Source organism: Furipterus horrens, unplaced genomic scaffold (genome assembly GCF_987537825.1).
Source record: "Furipterus horrens unplaced genomic scaffold, mFurHor1.1.pri manual_scaffold_9, whole genome shotgun sequence".
Classification (NCBI taxonomy): Eukaryota; Metazoa; Chordata; class Mammalia; order Chiroptera; family Furipteridae; genus Furipterus; species Furipterus horrens.
The window spans coordinates 75031991-75052052 of NW_028327179.1; the positions used below are offsets into that span (position 1 = coordinate 75031991).

Consider the following 20062-nt stretch of genomic DNA (forward strand, 5'->3'; position numbering starts at 1 on the left):
TGAACACATGCAAGTATCTCTGGGTGGTGTTTTAGTATAGAAATTTGATTCATTCTGATTCAACATTTAGGTCACATGTAGCTTAAGGAAAAAGAGGAAGAAGTGAAGGTTTTAGGGAAATTTGAACCTCAGTTTAGGATAGAAATTATTGAAAAGAAGCTGAAAGGTAGGTTGTTTCCTGTAATTTTTAGAGTCAAACAGATGTCATTAAGAAATGGCATGCTGTCACAATGGAAGAATAAAAATAGGCAGAAGATCTTTACTTAAATCTCAACTCTGAATTTGCAAACCAACCCATGTCAGGCAAATCACTTAACCTTTCTGAAACTCAGAGTTCATGTGTAAAATAGGAAATACTAATATGCAGGTAGTGGATAATTATAAAATACTATGTCTGTATTGATTAGTTACTATTCTAATAAGCTTCTCTTTGTCACCCTGCCACAAGAAGGTAAATTGTGAGAGGAGGAAAAACATGAAAAATAGGTGGTTAGAGCTATAATACCGCATGCTAAATGGAAATATTTCAGTGTGTATGTAATTATACTCATTTCTTTGCTGAGAGAATATCCATGTTTTATCAACCTGTCCTTGTGAAAATAAGCATCTCTTATCCATGTCTACAGTATCTGATATTTACATGGATTTTCGTTAAAAATACTGTCAATGTCAAGACTGACTTTTCAGTGTTTGCCAGAGTCTCTTTTATGATCATTTTTACATCTGTCAAGACACACATTCAGAGAGTCATTTTGTTCATTGCCTGAACTACCTCTATCAAAAATTCAAAAGGAGAAAAGATTGCCTTTTGTTACTGACTGAAGTGAAGGACAACAGTGCTGTCTGGATGTGAAATTTCTCCAGAAGCACATCCTTTTACACGGCATTGAGCTCTCTAGGTGTGTTCCTTCTGTGCCGACACATCTTCTCTGAATAGCATTCTGAGTGTTTTCAGGGATAAAAGAATGGAGTTAAACAGAAAAGGTCTGGCTGGTACTAAGACTGAGAAAGAGGGAAAAAAGAAAGGGAGAAAGAAAAAGTGAGTCAAGGACAGAAACAGACACACTTGTGCGGGATGATAGCCACACACATCCGTGAATAACATAGCCACTCACTCAGCAATGGTGCCGCTAAGGACTGACAGGAAGGAGAAAAGAGACTTTCTGAGACAATGCATTGTAGGGCAAAGTTCTAGGTTGATATGTGTGGTTATACATCTTGGTTTTCTGAGTCACTGAGGGTGGAAAAACTAAAGCAGCAACACAAAATGGCTTTTATGTTTCAATGTAATGTAGGATTCACAGTGAATTCACTGACTCTTGGATGGTTCAGGAGGGCCATCCCAGAGCTGCTACACAGCTGGCAGGCCAGCTCAGATATGCTAGCTTTCAAGTACAGGGTGCAGCAGTGCAACCTGACTTAGTCAATACATAAAATAATCCCTATTTCTGTGCATTCCAGATCATATCACAGAGTGATGGGCAACTGTCATGGGCACCAGTCAAATCATACTACAATACCTCTGTCTTCACAGATGATAACCTTTCCCCTTACCTATCACCTCAGAAATTGTTTCATCTTTCTGCCTCTAATGTTGGAGACAATGATGCATTTTTTAGTAAAATCATAGATAATCACATCAAATAGGATCATTAAGAATTTTCATTACCACTCCTTAATTCTAGTCTTGGATATATGGCATAGAGAAATTAAGTATAAATGCCATACAAATTCTGAATATAGAGACTCACTTCTGATACAGTCATGTGATCACATCAAATATCAAAGCAAAGTGATCCTCCTGTCATGTGGCAAATCTGAGACATTTCCTTCGACATGCTACGTATGCAAAGGTTCAAGGAGGGTTATCAATGAGTGTCTTTAATATCTGCATGGAGCATTCTTTTTTGAATCTATCAGAAGCTATAAAACAAACTCAGATCTGCCTCAGACTTTTCCAGCAATAACATCTGTCCTCATCCAACTTTGAGTTCAATACTCAAGCAAGATAGTCATGCCTTTTGAAACAAGATAGATCAAAACAAAGCAAAAGTGAATGATATGGGGAAAAACTAGGTCTGTTGGAAACAGCAGTGAGCTAGGAGCCAGGCCATCTGTCTTCCTGTCTTGGCCCTTCTTCTTACACGCTGTTTCATTGTGCTCAATTGGTCCTGTCTGAGCTTCAGTTTCTCGTCTGTTTTTTGTGAATATTAAAGCTGACTACAAAATATGGCTCCTAAATAAGTCACTTAAATTATGTTAACACTTTGTAAATGATGAAATACTGTTTAAATGTCAGGTTGGTGATAGTTGATGTACAGTATAGAAGGTAAATAAGCTTTGGGGAATTGTTAAGTAGAAGAAAGACAATGCAAAGGTGAACTTGGACAGTGTCATCCTCTAGACAAGTCTCAAGTAGAAACATGAGATGGGGAAAGCACTCAGTAGGTTCCTCACCTCACCTACTGTCCATGATCAGTAAAAGGAGCCGTGATTATGCTCTGGGATCTGCCCTTCTCCTATTTCATCCCATCCCCTCATGTTACTGAACACATTGTGGGCCTAATTGGGAGTGACAAAGAAGTAGCCAAAACAGGAGTCAAGAACCCCATTATGCAGGATACGCTAGTCACCAGAGGAGAGCTTGGTGATTGGTTACTAAGGTCACTTAATCAGTTTCCTGTTTTTCCTTCATACCATTCATTCACAGCAAACAACTCCTGAATTCTTCTGAAACAGTGCATGAAAGAGCCTACTATTGAAGGTAAATCATTGAGGAAGAGACAAGACAAAGGGAATGTTTCATTATATCTTAGACTAAAGATCAGGTTAACAAGGAACAGAAGCAAGAACTACTTCTGTGGTGTAGCTTCTTAAACTTGGGAACTTCAGGGCTTCTTAGCATCTAGAGTTAGGAGGAGAAAAGAATTTGGGGTCTGGAGTTGGATTTCCACTTAGTTTGCTAACATACTAAAGTTTTTTAAGAGCATAGTACATCTGTAATGCTGACTTAGAAACAAACAAAACAAAAAGCTATACATATATATATGTGTGTGTGTGTGTGTGTGTGTGTGTGTGTGTATAATTAATATCTGTAGCATTTACCATTACTGTTTCCCATCAAGTAGGGATTTTTAGATCTATGCTGATGTTCAAAATTGGCCTGATATTTTCCTTTCTTGCCCTCTTTGTATCAGGATTTGGTGTCCAAGTTATTGTAGTCATATGAAATGACTTGGGTACCTTTCCTGCTTGTTCTCCATAGTAGTCAAATAACTTGGGTTTTTTTTAATTGATCAAAAACTCATCTTTAAAACCATCTGGGTGTCCCCTGGCTGTGTTTCTCAGTTTGTTGGAGTGTTGTTCCATACACCAAAAGGTTGCAGGTTCAGTCCCCATTCAGAGCATGTATGGGAGGCAACTGATCAATTTTTCTTTTTTTTTTTTTTTTTTTTAATGATTTAATGTGTTTTATTGATTAAATTATTACATTTGTGCCAATTTCCCTTCCCTCTGCTCCCCTCCACCCGGTGGCCCCCCTTCCTCCAGTTGTCCCCCCCTTTTAGATTATGTCCATTACTTGTGCATACAGTTCCTCCCAATCTCTCTCCGTCTATTCCATTCCCTCCTACCTTGATCCCCAATTCCTATATCATCTCCCTCCCTTTCCCCATTCCCCCTCCCTGTTGACCTCCCCCCAATATGCTTCCTGTACCCACAGTTCCTCTTTCCCTCTCGTTGCCTATTTAGTTTGCCTTTGTTTCATCTCCCTAGCTTCTGTTTTTTTTTTTAAACCAGTCCCTTTAACATCTCATATAACAGTGGTTTGGATCTAATGAACTCTTTCAGTTTTATTTTGTCCTGGAAACACTTTCTCTGTCCTTCTATTCTGAATGACAATTTCGCTGGATAGAGTATTCGTGGTTGTAGGTTTTGGATTTTCATTACTTTGAATATTTCTTGCCAGTCTCTTCTTGCCTGTAGGGTTTCCCTTGAGAAGTCAGCTGATAGTCTAATTGGGACCCCTTTGTACATAATTCTTTTCTTCTCTCTTGCTGCTTTTAAGATTCTCTCTTTATCTTTAATTTTTGACATTTTGATTATAATGTGTCTTGGAGTGGTTCTCCCTGGGTCCAGTCTCTTGGGAACTCTCCTTGCTTCCTGGACCTGCAGGTCTATTCCCTTTCCCAAGTCTGGGAAGTTCTCCTTTATTATATTTTCACTCAATTTTTCAAGTTCTAGTTCATCTTCCTCGTTCTCTGGCAAACCAATGATTCTTATGTTGGGCCTTTTATAGCTGTCCCAGAGGTTTCTGATCCTTTCGTTGTTGCTTCCTATTTCCTCTCGCTGCATTGGTTGACTGCTTGTTCCTTCTCCATATTCCAGTTTGTTGAAATGAACTCTGGATTCCTCACCTTCTGTCTCATATGTGGTTTTGTTCCTTTCGTTATGAAAGTTTTTCGCTTCTTTCATATCTTTTTCCTGCTCTTTTGTGAATTCTGTAAGCCACCTGATAACAATGGCCCAGAACTGAGCCTCTGACAGGTTTCTTATCTGTTCATCTGTCAGGTTCTCTATCTGCTGTCTGGTGAGTTGTGTTACCGGTATTTCTATAGTTGTCTGCCTCATTTTGACAGATGCTTTTTGTTTTCTTGGGCTGGCTGTGGGGGCAGTGCCTGTGTACGCGTCACAAATTAGCGACCGGCGCCTGCTTGTCCGCGACCTATTTCGCAGCCCTGTGGTGCTTTCTTTGGGGGCGGGGGTCCAAGATGGATTCACACAGTTATTCAGGTAGGAGACCGGGATCCGTCCTCCCGCCCCCCTGGGCCTCACTGTTCAAGGCGATGCTGCGGCCGCTCTCCCCAGCTCCGGAGTCGCGCACCGCCAGGGACTTGGCCACCGGGACTCCTCTCCGGGGTCGCGCACCGCCAGGGACTTGGCCACCGGGACTCCTCGCCGGGGTCGCGCACCGCCAGGGGCTTGCGTAGCCACTCTTCCCAGCTCCGGAGTCGCGCACCGCCAGGGGCTTGGCCACCGGGACTCCTCGCCGGGGTCGCGCACCGCCAGGGGCTTGCGTAGCCGCTCTCCCCCAGCTCCGGAGTCGCGCACCGCCAGGGACTTGGCCACCGGGACTCCTCTCCGGGGTCGCGCACCGCCAGGGACTTGGCCACCGGGACTCCTCGCCGGGGTCGCGCACCGCCAGGGGCTTGCGTAGCCACTCTTCCCAGCTCCGGAGTCGCGCACCGCCAGGGGCTTGGCCACCGGGACTCCTCGCCGGGGTCGCGCACCGCCAGGGGCTTGCGTAGCCGCTCTCCCCAGCTCCGGAGTTGCGCACCGCCAGGGGCTTGGCCACCGGGACTCCTCGCCGCCCGCCGCTCCGGGTGCAACCGCAAACAGCACTGCCCACTTTAACTCTTACCTGCCCAAATGGCACCGTTGGTTTATAACTTCATATGTTGGACTTCCGTGTAGTTTTATTTTCTGGAATTTCTAGTTATCCTTTGTTTTGAAGTAGTTGTATTCCTCTATAGTTGAAGAGGGAGACCTAGCGTGTCCATCTAAGCCTCCATCTTGGCCGGAAGTCCTCAATTTTTCTCTTACACCTCTCTCTCCCCCTCTCTCCTCCCCTTTTTTTCTCTTTAAAGTCAATAAACATATCCCCAGGTGAGGATTAAAAAAATATATGATTATGGGAACTTATTTGTGGAAAGATATTTAATTATAGCATCAGATCATTTTGTAGTTAAAGGAATGTTCAGGCTTTTCATTTATTTCTTAAGTTTTGTCAGGTTGTAATTTTGTAGGAAATAGTACATGTCATCTAAGTTTTCAGGTGCATTGATATTAAGTTCTCTTTACATATTTTTATCTCTATCTGCAAATATCTCTCCTTTCTCATTCTAATATTATTTATATTTACCCTCTCTTTTTGTCTTCAATCTATCTTACCAAAGTTTGTAAACTCTTAAAAATTCTTTTGGCTTCGTTGAACTCCCTTGTTTATTTGTTTTCCATTTCATTAATTTTTTTAAATAAAATTTTTATTTTAGAGTAATTTTAGGTTTACAGAAAAACTGCAAAGTTGCTACAGAGAGTTTCTGTGTTTTTTTCCCCCCTCAAATATTGTCATCATACATTACCATGGACATTTGTCAACACTAGGAAAGAAACACTGGCACATTACTATGGACTAATCACAAATTCTTATTCAGATTTCACCAGTCCACATTTTAAATTAATGTCTTTTTTTGTGTGTTCCAGGATTCAACTCAGGATACCACACTGCACTTTGTTGCCATGCTTTCTCTGATCGGTGGCAGTTTCTCAGCCTTTTCTTGTTTTTCATGACCTTGACAGTTTTGAGGAGTAATAGTCAAGTGTTTTGTCAAACATTTCTCAATTTGGATTTTTCTGACATTTTCATGACCTACACTGGGTTTATGCGATTTTGAAGAGATGAAATACCCTTTCTTTTCATTCTGTCAAGGAGTAGTGATATCCACAGGATATCACTGGTCATGTTACCATGATCACTTGGTTAAGGTAGTGTTTGCCAGGTTTCTACACTGTAAAGATATTATTTTGCTTTCTTCATACTATTAGGAAGAAAGTTACTAAGTACAACTCACACTCAAGGGAAAAGAGGAATTTAATATGTATTAAATATATATTCAATACACATAACTAAATGTACATTCTTTGGAATTCTACAAGGAAGATTTGTTTCTTTTCCCCTACTTATTTGATCAACCATTTGTATGAATATGGACTTACATGTAATTATACAATACTTGGGCTATAATCCAATACTACTTTATTTACTTTTTTCCTCAAATTGTTTTAGCTTGGGCCATTGGTAGCTCTTATAGACCAACTGCATGTGATGTGCCCATGCCTTTTGGGGTTTTCTTTAGCACTTTTCTTTCTTGTACTAAAACATGCTCCAATCTTATTTTATATTTTCTTTGCCTCAAACCTAGAATCAGCCATTTCTTCAGGGAGCCCTAATTCCTTTAATTAGAGAATGGTATTTAGAAACCAAGATCAGGATGATGGATATGCTTACTGCTACTGGGTTCCAGGCCCTTTTACTGGACAGAGCTAGGTGATATATGCATGTATACTAACCTATGAGTTCATCCTGATGTTTCCAACCCTAGTCCAGACCACAAAACTCATGTTAGCCTTCCTTTCTTGCTTATCTGTAACTTTTCTCTTCCATAGAGAGAAGCATGGCTTCCGCCTCTCACAGTCTCTTTACTTAGAGTTCAGTGTTTATGTATAGGTCTTTTAGTTATTAGCCTTACAGTTTCCTCTCGAGACACTGTTTTCCAAAGTTTAGTGGGACACTTTCTTTTCTCCCTCATTCTTTAGTGAGATTCTCAGACACTACAATTAGTGTCACTTGCCACAACATTCATTACGTCCTGAGATCTCTCAACATCCTGATTGATACATGTTCCTTCCTTTAAGTTTGTATTCATAACCCTCACGTTCTGTGCAGTCTGGTTCTTACAGAGTTCTGTGGGTTTTGATAAACACAGAGTCATAGATTGACCGCCCTAGTGTCATTCTGAAAAGTTCCATCACCCTAAAAGTTTCCCTTTGTACCCCTTCTTATAGTCAACCATTTCGTTAAATATTTAATTTGATTATTCCTTTCTTCTACTTCCTTGGGTTATTTTTTGCTAACTTCCTAACTTAGATGTAACTAGTTAGCTTTTCTTCTTTTGTAACGTAAGCATTTAAGGTTATAAGTTTCCCACTAATTACTGTCTTTACTATATATGTAAATTTGGTATGTAGTATTTGATTAAAATTCACTCTTAAGAAATACTTTTTATTTTAATTTCTCTTTAGATACAGGGCTATTTATAAATATATTTTAAAATTACTAAGAAAATGAAGCTTTTCTGGCTTTCTTTCACTTTGAGAACTGATAACTAACATAATTTCATTCTGTTCATAGAACGTAATCTGTGTGATACTGATTCTTCATAACTTGCTGGGTCTTTCCTCATGGCCAACTACTTGTCAAATATTGTAAATGTTCCATGTTACTTGAAAAAATAAGTATATTCTGTAGCTTGGTAAGGCAAGCAGGAGTTGTGTGGTTCAGATCCTCTAAACTCTTCTTAATTGTTCGCCTGTTTGATCTGTGGGATTCTGACCAAGTTGGGTGAAAGCTGCCCTATTATAGTAGTTTCTTCCTTCTGCTTCTGCTAGAATTTCTGAACAGAAATTATTGTTACTTAGTGACCCTCTATAATTAATAATAGATTTGCACTAAAGTTTATTTAGTTATTAATGTTATTCTTTTGGTATTTGTTTTATATATGTTTAGTCATACTTCTAGCTTTTTTTGTGTTCTTGTATTTTAGTGTTTTCCTCTAAAGAAGATTTGCTCTTGCTTGGTGATAGGAGTGTAAATGGAGCTACTTTGTTTTCCCATCTTGAAGATTCCTTGACTGTTCAAGTTGTACCCAATGTAATGAGGTCAGGCCTATGATGCATATTCTCCGGAAAGACTCTTTTTCACCCAGTCTATAGATGTAGTGGAAACGGACAGGTTTCCTTATTGGCTCCACTTTGCAAGATTATTGATTCTTTCCAGACCATCCTTTCACTGATAGTATAGCCTGTGCAAGGGTCCCGTGTTTTACAGGCATCTGAGGTTCAGCAGCCCATGTACATTAATTAGGTCTTTGATCCTGTGGTTGATTCCCTTGAGCAAAGCTGAAAAGCTTCCTTGGTATCAACATTTGCTTCCAATGCAGCTCTGGTTCTCACTTTCACTCCTGCTTTGGTTTCAGCTCCTGATTCATTTTTTGTTTTCCTGCCCTTTGCAAATTTTATTTTTTACATTTTTGTCAACATAGCACAATATTTAATAGTTTGCATATTATAAGTTATGCAGTGTTTAGGTGTTTTATAGTGAAGAGGGAGTTGGAGAGTAACAAGTACGTCTACTATATTAGCAGCAGTAGTCACATGATGAAATTTGCATTTTGAAAATATTAGACATCTCTGTGGATTACCTCCTATAACTCATCTGCTTCAGGCTCCACCTGATTAACTGCTGCTCATCCATCACATCTCAGCTTAAATATCATTCCCAAACTGAATCATTCTCTGAAATCTAAATAGCATCATGTCTGTATTCTTTTGCCCTTCTTAAATGTAATTGTACAACTTACTGTCTGATTTTTCTTTTTTATGCCTTTCCTTCCTAAAAACTCTAGTAAGACAGGGATCTTTTCTGTTGTTCTTATATTGTAACCCCAGGACCTGGCTAGGTTCTCAATAAATATTTCTTGAGTAAGCAAATGACTGACATTGGCCATCTGTTTACAAATTGTATAGATGACATGTTGGGACATTTCATAAGTAGACTTCACAATTAAATATTCTTAATCAAATGCAATGATTTTTATGACCCGCAGAAAGACCCTATGTAACCAGCAAGATTGTGTCATTTTATGCTATAAAAATTAATGTATTAAAACAATGAAATACTCTTTATATATATAATTGAAAATGATTGTAACAAATGATAAAGAACAGAGTTGATGAAACTACAGGGAAATTCATAATTTCATATGCTATGGGTCAGAGTAAAGTGGTAAGTGCAATATGTATCCAATGCCCTAAAATATTATTCTATTTGTCCTGATTAGCTCAGGCTGCCATAACAAAACATAATAGCCAGGGGTGGTTTAGCCAACAGGAATTTATTTTCTCACAGTTCTGGAGACTGAAAGTCTGAGATCAGGGTGCCAGCATGGTCAGGTTCTGGGGAGAACTGTTTTCCTGGCTTGCAGCCGATTGCCTTCTCTCTGCGTCCTCACTTTACAGAACGAGATCTCACTCTTCTTCCATATATAAGACCACCGTCCTATCAGAGTAGGGTCCCACCCTCATGGCCTCCTTTGACCTTAATTATCTCCTAAAAGCTTTACCTTAAATGCAGTTGCATTGGCAGTTAGGACTTCAGCATATGAATTTGAAGGGGAAGGACACCGGTTAACCTAGCAACATACTTTCAGAAATTTATTCCAAGGAAACTATTACAGGTGGGTTAAAATACATAGTATAAGAGTTGTTATTGCAGCAGTGTTTATGGTAGGAAAAACAAAATGGAAAAATGTCTATATTTTTTACTAATGAAGTATTCTATTAATAAATTAAGGTACATTCCTATAATGAAATAACATACTTCCATTGAAAAGTATGTATGATAATATTTAAATGATGTGAAAATGTTTAACACTTCATTAAAAGAATCAACTTACAAATCAATATGCAATAATATCCATAGATTTATAGGAAGACTAGAATTTTATTTACAAAATGGTTCTACCAGTTATCTCTGGTTGGGACATTTTTTGGAAATTTTAATTTTTGTCTCTGTGTTTTCCTGAATTTCTCCATCCACATTATAGTGTGTATATAGTCCTTTACTAAAGGGGATAAAATTGGAACTATTGTAACAATATAATCAATAAAATATACTTTAAAAAAACTATTGTAAACTTCAAAAAAAATAAAATGTAAAATATGTCTATTAAAAAAAAGGAACAGGTCATTTTAAAAGATACTAATGTTGGATATGGGGCAGAGAGTAATACTGATATCTGAAAACACTACACCAACATGAATACTCTTAACTTTTATTATAAAATCCATTTGATATTTTCTTGAATTGTAGAGTCATGTGATGCAGTGATTTTAATTTGGATTAGTCCAAGAATGCTGGTTATTTTGGTTGTAGGTCAGATCTTGGTGTAGTACTATCTTAACATAAAAACTACATTAAAAAATCATGTACCTTCATAGAGTCAGGTCATTGCTTTCTCTGTAGAAATGTCTACACTTTACAAACCTGCAACGAAAGTAGAACACAGTAGAAAATCCAAATAAGGAAAGAAGTAGGAGGGAGGATTGTTTGGAAAAAGAAGAATTAATTTAAAATTTTGTCTTAAAAGTATTTTCTCAAAGAAAAACTATTTCTTCTATCTCAGTGAATATAAAGGGGACAAATTAATTTTTTCTCTGGATATGTAAAATTTCAGGGGAAGTAAAGGATACTGATTATGTAATATATGACTATCCAAATGAGATATCATTTTATTTGAAACGATAGGCAGTGTTATAGGTTGGGGAACAAAAATGAGAGATTATTGTTTTCTCCCTCACGTTCCATCATTTCTTATTCTCATGCTATGTCTTCCTCTCTTTTTTATTCTGTTCACAAAGGGAATTGGTGGGAAATACACAAAGTATAAAGTGACTCTTACCTGCTGTGCTGCAGGCAGAATTGACAATTCATAAATACCACTGTCTAGGTGTCCCCATCTCATCAGCAGAGGAAGCTAACATGTCATGCATTCCTCATAGAAGAGCGCAGGTGAAAAGAAGCCTATAAGAAACACAAAGCACCATATACTTTGTCATTTTGCTGGCTTGCAAAATGTCTTTTACCACAAACCACCATCCTACCAGGACAAACAAATTTACCTGATGAGGTGGGGAGGGAGGGAGTGATGGGGGAGAGTGAAGGAAATCTATCTCATTGATGCACCAGACTTTTCTATACAATGTTAACTCCTAGTATATTTATTCAACCCACAAGCTTTTTAGGGATAATATGCAGACTCCTAGAAATGATAAAGACAAGGACACATTTACCCCTTAAGTATCTAGAACCTGTCCGGCTGGTGAAAGTGATTGAGAAAATAACCACAGGAGACATTATAGTTTTCATTAAATGATAAAACAAATGCTTGTCAGCATGAAATGATGTTTTTTAAGTGGAAATTGTGGGAGGATCCCATGACTAAATAATTTTGGGACATGCTGTTTAAACGAAGGTAAGCAGATGGCTTTACTATTCAGCTGCTCAGACTCTGAGACTCTGAGTTCCACTATGAACTTCCAAGATCTTTGTTCAAAACTTGGGCAGTTTAACTTTTATTTTAGTTGATTTTATCATGACCATTGTTTCTGAAAACATGTTAATAGCCAGTAGGTCTTATTTACTTAAACTTACCCAAACAAAACGGATATTAAACATGATAAAATTAATTTTTATTGGACTTATGAGTCTCTGAAATTTTGTATTATACTGGAAAAAAGGACTATAAAATTTGTGAACTATAAACTGTTCAACTAAGGGAAGTGAAGCTACCAGATTAGTAGTCCATGTCTGAATATTGAGAAAGATTCTCTTATTGATAATTTGCCTTATGCTCCAATGCCTGACTCTTTAGCCCAGTTTTACACACTTTTCCTCTTAGATCTTTCTTGAACTATAGTCCAATCATCCTTTAACTGCATAAAAACTAATATCTTATTTGAACTATCCCAGAAGTCGTCAGAGGTCATAGAAAATGGATCAGTTATACTGTTTATTCCTCTTGTTTTTGAGTTGTGTTAAAAAAAGTCTTTCTCAATTTAGAGCTTATGTTGCACTTGTTACAGAAGGAATTGGTAATCATGGCAAGATGTCCAGTATACATAAAGGATTCCATTTATTTTAAAATGCCTAATCTGTCAGGCTAATGAATAGCACAAATTATAAAATCCTTCAGTTCATGGAGGAATTTAATGAAATTGATTTGTATAGGTCTTATTATATGTGGGAATTATTTTTTTGGATGACTGGCTCTCAATCAATATTCTATATGTGTGTGCACACATGCATGTGATCGCTTCTCTTAAAACAGAATGTGACCCATAAGCAGATGTAAGATCAGACTTTTACACATCTCTTGCAGAAGGTTCTATTGTACAAAGTCTGGTTTTTAAGAATATTTGAAATATAACTAGAATAGACACAACTGAATTCGGTGTTCAATTGCTTATGTAATACCAGAAGGAAGTTCCATGTTGTAACTTACTTGACAACATCTATCAGCTGATAGAAATTATAATGAGTGTATAAAGCTATTATTTTAATTCTCTTATTACCCTGAATCTACTCAATAAACACTCATGCTGTGTGTTTTCATCATAAATGAGTGCTGTACTTTATCAAATGCTTTTTCAGCATCTATTGATATGATCATGTGATTTTTGTCTTTCATTGTTTATGTGGTGTATTACGTTTATTGATTTGCAAATATTAAACCATCCTTGTGTCCCTAGGATGAATCCCACTTGATCGTGGCGTATGATCTTTTTAATGTGTTGCTGGATCCAGTTTGCCAATATTTTGTTAAGGATTTTAGCATCTACGTTCATCAGCAATATTGGCCTGTAGTTTTCTTTCTTTGTTGTGTCTTGACCTGGTTTTGGAATTGGGTAATACTGGCATCATAGAAAGAGTTTGTGAGTCTTCCCTCTTCTTGGGTTTTTTGGAATACTTTGAGAAGGAGGATTTTGTTTTTATTTTTTAGATTCAGTTGTTGATAGTTGTAAGTTTGCTGTCATTTTAATATTCATAGTTTTGCTCTTCTTTTTCTTAAGTAAGTCTCTTTGACATTTCATATAATAATGGCTTGGTGATGATGAACTCTTTTACCTTTACCTTGTCTGAGTGGCACTTCATCGGCCCTTCCATTCTAAATGATAGCTTTGCTGAATAGAGTAATCTTGGTTGTAGGTCCTTGCTTTTGCAGTCCCTTCTGGCCTGCAAACTATCTTTTGAGAAATCAGCTGGTAGTCTTATAGGCACCCCTTTGTAGGCAACTCTCCACTTCTCTCTTGCTGCTTTTAGGATTCCCTCTTTATCTTTCACCTTTGGCTTTTTAATCATTATGTGTCTTCGTGGGGTCCCCTCTTGGTCCAGCTAGCCCAGGACTCTCCATGCTTCCTGGACTTGTATGTCTATTTCCTTCACCAAATTCAGGAAGTTTTCCTCCATTATCTTTTCACATAAGTTTTCAATTTCTTGCTCTTCCTCTTCTCCTTCTGGCACCCCTATGATTCAGACGTTGGCACGTTTAAAGTTGTCCCAGAGGTTCCCAAGCCTCTTCTCATTTATTTCAATTCTAATTTCCTCATTCTGTACTGGTTGACTTTTTTCTTTCTGATGTTCCAAATAATTGATTTGAACCCCGGTTTTCTTCCCTTCACCATTGGTTTTGTGCGGATTTTCCTTGATTTCATTTAGCATAGCCTTCACTTCTTCTCTTACGTGTTTGCCATATTCAAACATATTTTTCAAGCCTGTCAGCATCTTTATCACCAGTGTTTGGAACTCTACATCTGTTAGGTTGGCTATCTCCTTGTCACTTAGTTTTCCCACTGGAATCTTGATCAATTCCCTCTTTTGGGCCATACTTCTCTGTCTCCTCATCTTGACAGGCTCCTGTGTTTGTTTGCCTCTGTGTCTTAGGTAGAGCTGTCGCTCCTGTTACGTTGTAAAGGGCGGAGCCTTATGGGTTCGTCAGTACAGGGCAACCTGTTTTACCACGTTGTGTCACTGTATGTGGGTGTGGGGTCTGAGAGGGAACAATGCCACTTGTCCAGCACTTGCACCTTTTCCAGGCACTTCTCCCACTTCCGTATGGGACTGCTACCTCTCTAGGTGTTGCTTTGGCTGTCGTTCCCGGAGTGGATGGGTCTGCAGATGTTCTAGTAAGGTGGGGGCCCTTTAAACAATCAGACTATGCTGAGAAACGGGCAGTTTCTGCCTCCGCCCCAACCCCCACTGGTCTGCAGTCAGAAGCAATGAGGCTTGGTTTTCCCTAGTACTGGGATCCTGAGCTGCGAGGTCCGGTGAGAAGCTGAGAACTTTTTAAAACATGTAACCGTGCTTTCCACCAGCCTGCCACTGCTGCTGCTGCTGCCACCACCACACCGCGTCCTCTCCACCCCAGCTCGGCCTCTCCTATCTGTCTGGATGCGTATTTCTTCTTTATATCTTTGTTTATTGGACTTCCATGCAGTTTGATTTTCTGGAACTTCTAGATGTTTTTAGTTTTGAGGTAGTTATATTCCTTCTTAGTTATGGAGGGAGATGCAGTATATCTGTCTATGCCTCCATCTTGGCCAGAAGTCCCAGCTTATAGTGTTATGGGATCTTCTTTGTAGGTAAACATTCTGCTTTCCTCTTGCTGCTTTTAAGATTCTCTCTTTATCTTGAACCTTTGGCATTTTAATTATGATGTTGTTGGTGTAATCCTCTTTGGGTTCATCCTGTTTGAGACTCTCTTTGCTTCCTGGACTTGTATGTCTATTTCCTTCACCAAATTAGGGAAGTTTTCTTTCATAATTTTTTCAAATAAGCTTTCAATTTCTTACTCCTCCTCTTCTCTTTCTGGCACTCCTATGTATCAGATGTTGGTGTGTTTGAAGAGGTCCCAGAGGATTCTTAACCTATTCTCATTTTTTTTTATTGTTTTTCTTCTTCCTGTTATGGTTGAATGCCTTTTTTCTTCCTTCTGTTCCAAATCATTGATTTGATTCTCAACTTCATCCCCTCTTTATTTCACTTAATGTAATCTTCATTTCTGCCTGTGTCTTCTTTATGCTGTTGAAGTACCCAATGAGTTCCTTGAGCATCCTGATAACCAATATTTCGAATTCTGCATCTGGTAGGTTTTTTATCTCCATTTCATTTAGTTGTTTTTCTGAAATTTTGTCCTGTTCTTTTATTTGGTCCATATTTCTTGGTCTCCTAATTTTGGCAGCCTCCCTGTGTTTGTTTCTGTGTATTAAGTAGAGCTGCTTTTACTCCCTGTCTTAGTGGTGTGGCCTATTGTAGGAAAAGTGCACCTGTAAGTTGTATGGGGCAGAGCCTTAGGTAATCACCCGAGCAGGGCAATCCTTGTCACCCCTCTGGGGCTGTGTGGGGGGGGGGGTTCAAAGAGGGGACAGTGCCTCTGAGTGGCCTCTGGAGTTTTACTCAGGAAGAAGCTGTCTCCCAGCACTCACCCTGTTTGCAGTCACTTCAATTTATCCCTATATGCCACTGGTGCTTTTTCTGCAGTTTCCCTGGTGCTGAATCCTAGGGTGGGTGAGTTTGTGTTAAGTCCTAAATCCATTATGGACCCTTTAAGAGAAGACTCCTGAGAGTCCCGCAGTTTCTTCCACCACCTCAACCCCCACTAGCTTTTATACCTAGACGTTATGGGGACTTATCCTCCTTGTGCTGGAACCCTGGGCTGGGTCATCTGGTCTGGGGCTGGGATCCCTGGCTCCCGAGGCATCCCTTCTGACTTTTATCTACCACACGTAGATGTGGGACCCCCTGCTCCACCTCTCTGCACCTTTCTACATCTCTGTGCCTCTCCTTAGAGTATTTTTTTATTGACTCATCTATTCAATGGTAGGTAATATTTTAAATTGTATTGACTTTTTTAAGTTCTCTTTCTTATAATACAAGTAACATAGAAAATGTCTGAAGTACATGGATTTAAAATAACTCCACTATTATTACTTCTCAGATAAAGCTTCCATTTTCTAATAGGGTTTTTTAAAATTGCTCTTTATTATTTTCTGTGAAAAATGAGGTAAAGAGAATAGGGCATGGGCATTAAGAGCACTGGCTTTGGAATGCAAAAATCTACCATGGTTGGTGTGGCTCGGTGGATTGAACACTGGCTTGTGAACCAAAGGGTCACCAATTCAATTCCTAGTCAGGGCACATGCCTGGGTTGTTGGCTAGGTCCCCAGTTGGGCTTGTGGTAGAGGCAACCACACATCGATGTTTCTCTCCATCTCTTTCTCACTTCCTTCCCTTCTCTCTAAAAATAAAATAAAATAAAATATTTTTTAAGAATTTATGCTTTAGCACTTACCAGCTGTATGACCTTTAGAAGGTATCCTAACCTTCTCAAACCCTAGCAGCATCCTTCCTTGGAGACTAGAGAAAGAATTGCTATGAGCATCCCATGTTGTTCCACATATAAAACAGCTAGCACAGTAGCAGGCACATATATAGAATTTTGTAATTGATCATTGCTATGTTTGTTTTAATAATGACCGTGGCAGGAAGATATTGATGACACAGGAAGTATTTGCATTCATTAGGAAGACTAATTTTAGAAAGAGCTGTTACCTTTAAGCTTGACTGCAGTAAAGTTGACACTTACTCATAATAGCTTACATACAGAATGTCACTTCATATACCTAATATTCAGTACATAGTCTTACAGCTACACTAAATTAAGAACATGTGAATAAGAGCAATTCCAAAATATTAAATGTTGTATTTAACCTGTCAGTTGTGTACCTAATTTAGTAATGCACTCAGTAAAATGACGGCCCTTCAGTGTGTATAATAGTCTTTATCTTAGGGAGGGTTGATGTAAGTAATGTTCACCTGACTTAACCTTTCTTGTTCTTCATTGCCTAACCACTGGCTCCATTCCATAGGCAGGCAATGGGCCCAGGGAAGTTTAATATGACAGGATGACTTCCTGGATCTCTGTGGGGACAGTTGAAGCAAACAGTAAAACTCCCTCAAATATAACCATGTGGCATCAGTCAGAGAGCAAAGCCAAAGAATGTGTCAGTTAACAGAATGAGTTCTTTGCTCTTTTTCATCAAGTTTGCATGGGTGTATTTAGTGAAATAACCACCTGCAACTTCGTGATATGAGTTTTTATTGCTATCTATTGTATAGTATAATGCAGTTATAGCTTTTGTCAGAATGCCCAAATCCCAAAATTGATGACTTATATAGAACTCTCCAGTTGAACTTTTGTGGTCATTGTTAATACACATTCATTCATAGGTCACAGTCTGGGTTTGTGTTATCATTTACTCAATGAGAATTGGCTCTGAAGTAATATGTGAAAAAATCCATTATTAAGTTGTTATAAAACATTGGAATTGGCTCATAGTTTGTTGTTTTATAATTTATAGATAAGACTTTTTTCTTCCTAAAATATTAGGAAGATCAGTGTTTTGCCACTAGTTTTTCTGTAGTTAATATTCAAATGAATTCTGATGGAAAAAAATGTGATGTATTATTGTTTATGTAGTTAAATTATTGGTCTTTCCCTATTTAGGAGCAAAGTATAATTGTAAGAAATATTTTCAAAGCATAAATTCTAGCAGTGTATGAGTTTCTGAAGTAAATTATTTACTCTATATTGGGAAAAACTTCAGACTTAAACGATGCTTTGATATAAATAAAAGGTCTTTATGTCAATGAGATACAGGTATAACTGTAACATTTAATTGCTTTTATCCTAATCGACTCATTTATAAGCATCATAGATGTACACATACACACACACACACACACACACACACACATTTATTTTAAAAAACAGTGGGAATACCAAATAAAAAATCTTGTGGGAAGTTACTTTAAGCATTCGAATTTTTTTGTATTCTTTTTGTTTTTCATACTTGTTTCTATTTATATTACACAAAACCATTAAAAATTAGTAAGTTGGAAGGAAATGCATTAAAACATAATCTTTAGCCCTGGCCAGTATATCTTAGTTGGTTGAAGCATCATCCTGTAACCAAAGGGTTGTGAGTTTGATCCCTGGTTTGGGTGCAAACAGGAGGCAACCAATTGATGCTTTTCTCTAACACCGATGTTTTTCTCTTTTTCCCTCTCTCTCTCAAAGCAATGAAAAAAATGTCCTTGGGTGAGGATATATATATGTATGTATATGTATATATTTTAGAAAAATGCGCTAATAGCAGAAGAAATTATTGGTATTATCAAGTGCAAAAAGATATTTTGTTGAGATATATAGATTTTGAAATGAATATGAGATTATTGTACCTTTTCCTCAGTATTAACAAAAACAATTAAAATTTATATTTTCAGAATTTTACATGATTGCTATACCGCTATATACTTAAATTGATTCAGAATAAGTTCTAAATCCCTGCTATTAGATATATATTATATTTTATGTCCTAATCTTAGTAAAAGAAGATTTATGTTTCATCTTTATAGCTACTTTTAAAAGTCCTAATGAAAACTCACATTGATTCCATAGGGATAATTCATTCAGCACAAAAATCTTGAAACATAGTTGATCTTTTCTTTATGTTTTTATTCAAATATTTATTTTTATTTAAATACCCACAGTTTTAAACAAAAAAAATTGGAACAGTAAACCACTACTTGTATCCAGACCAAAAGGTCTACATTTCTTTCAACAATTAAAATTAAGTCTCCTATTTTACATTGGCTTAATTTGGAAGAGAAGCAGTTATGACATTTTAGCTTGCATTCAGTATTTTTTAAAGTATTTCCATTCAGGGGATATTTATATAATGGGGCAAATATTTGGTACCACTATAAACACTTTTCACTGCCATTCTCAAGGACTAGTCATTCTTTTCTTTAGATCTGGAAATATTTATTGTATTCCTTTACCTTGAAGCCTGTCTAAAAGAGAATAATTCCATTTCATTTATTCCAGGTCAAAATATGAAGCAAAAATCTACAAATATCTCCAATAAATTTTCTCTGTAGACACAGTAATATGTATACTGTAGACCTATACACAGTTTCCTTAATTATCTGGACTTTTCAGGGAAATATATACCTATAGATAAAGATATAAAATATATAAAAGTAAATGTTCTATAAATGTCAATTACTGATTCTGATTGTTTTTCAGGCCTGATGGAATCGGAACAGTTTCAGTGGAGGAAAAAGAGAAATTTGAGGAGATAAAAGAAAGGCTGTCTTTCCTTTTAGAAAACCAGATAAGCCATTTCAGGTATATACTCTCTTCATTAATTAATACAAGTATTTGCTTTATTACTTCACTCAAACCTTCTGCTCCCCTGCAAATGTCTTTCTGCAACTACTCAACCATTAATATTAGCCTCTCTACATTCACCAGTCTATAGTCTGTTTCTCAGCCTGCCATCCAGGTTCACTGATCACTTACATAGGCCCCTTTCCCTATAATATCTGCTCCACTGCATCTCTTGCTTGTCTTGTGTGTTTCTCCTTGCATAACCTCTTTGCCTTTGCTCTGTGGTGTTCCTTCCTCCCTCTCTCTGTATAACCAGGCAAGGAGACTCTCGAGTCCCATCTTCACTGCAGAACCTTTCTCAGTTATTCCAGCAGAGTGGGAAAGCTGAAGTGTTATCTGTACTCTGCACTTATCACATGGTTATGATACATGTT

General features: G+C 37.8%; 1 protein-coding gene across 10 annotated transcripts in view; it reads left to right on the top strand.

Annotated features, from left to right (window-relative positions):
• Nucleotides 1-20062, top strand: part of CADPS2 (calcium dependent secretion activator 2) — a 689394-nt gene that overhangs the window by 522274 nt on the left and 147058 nt on the right. For all 10 annotated transcript variants that reach the window (XM_090287420.1, XM_090287419.1, XM_090287416.1 and 7 more), the window contains exon 14: nt 19545-19646. In XM_090287420.1, coding sequence (XP_090143546.1) covers nt 19545-19646 — 102 coding nt within the window. The remainder of the gene's footprint in view (nt 1-19544; nt 19647-20062) is intronic.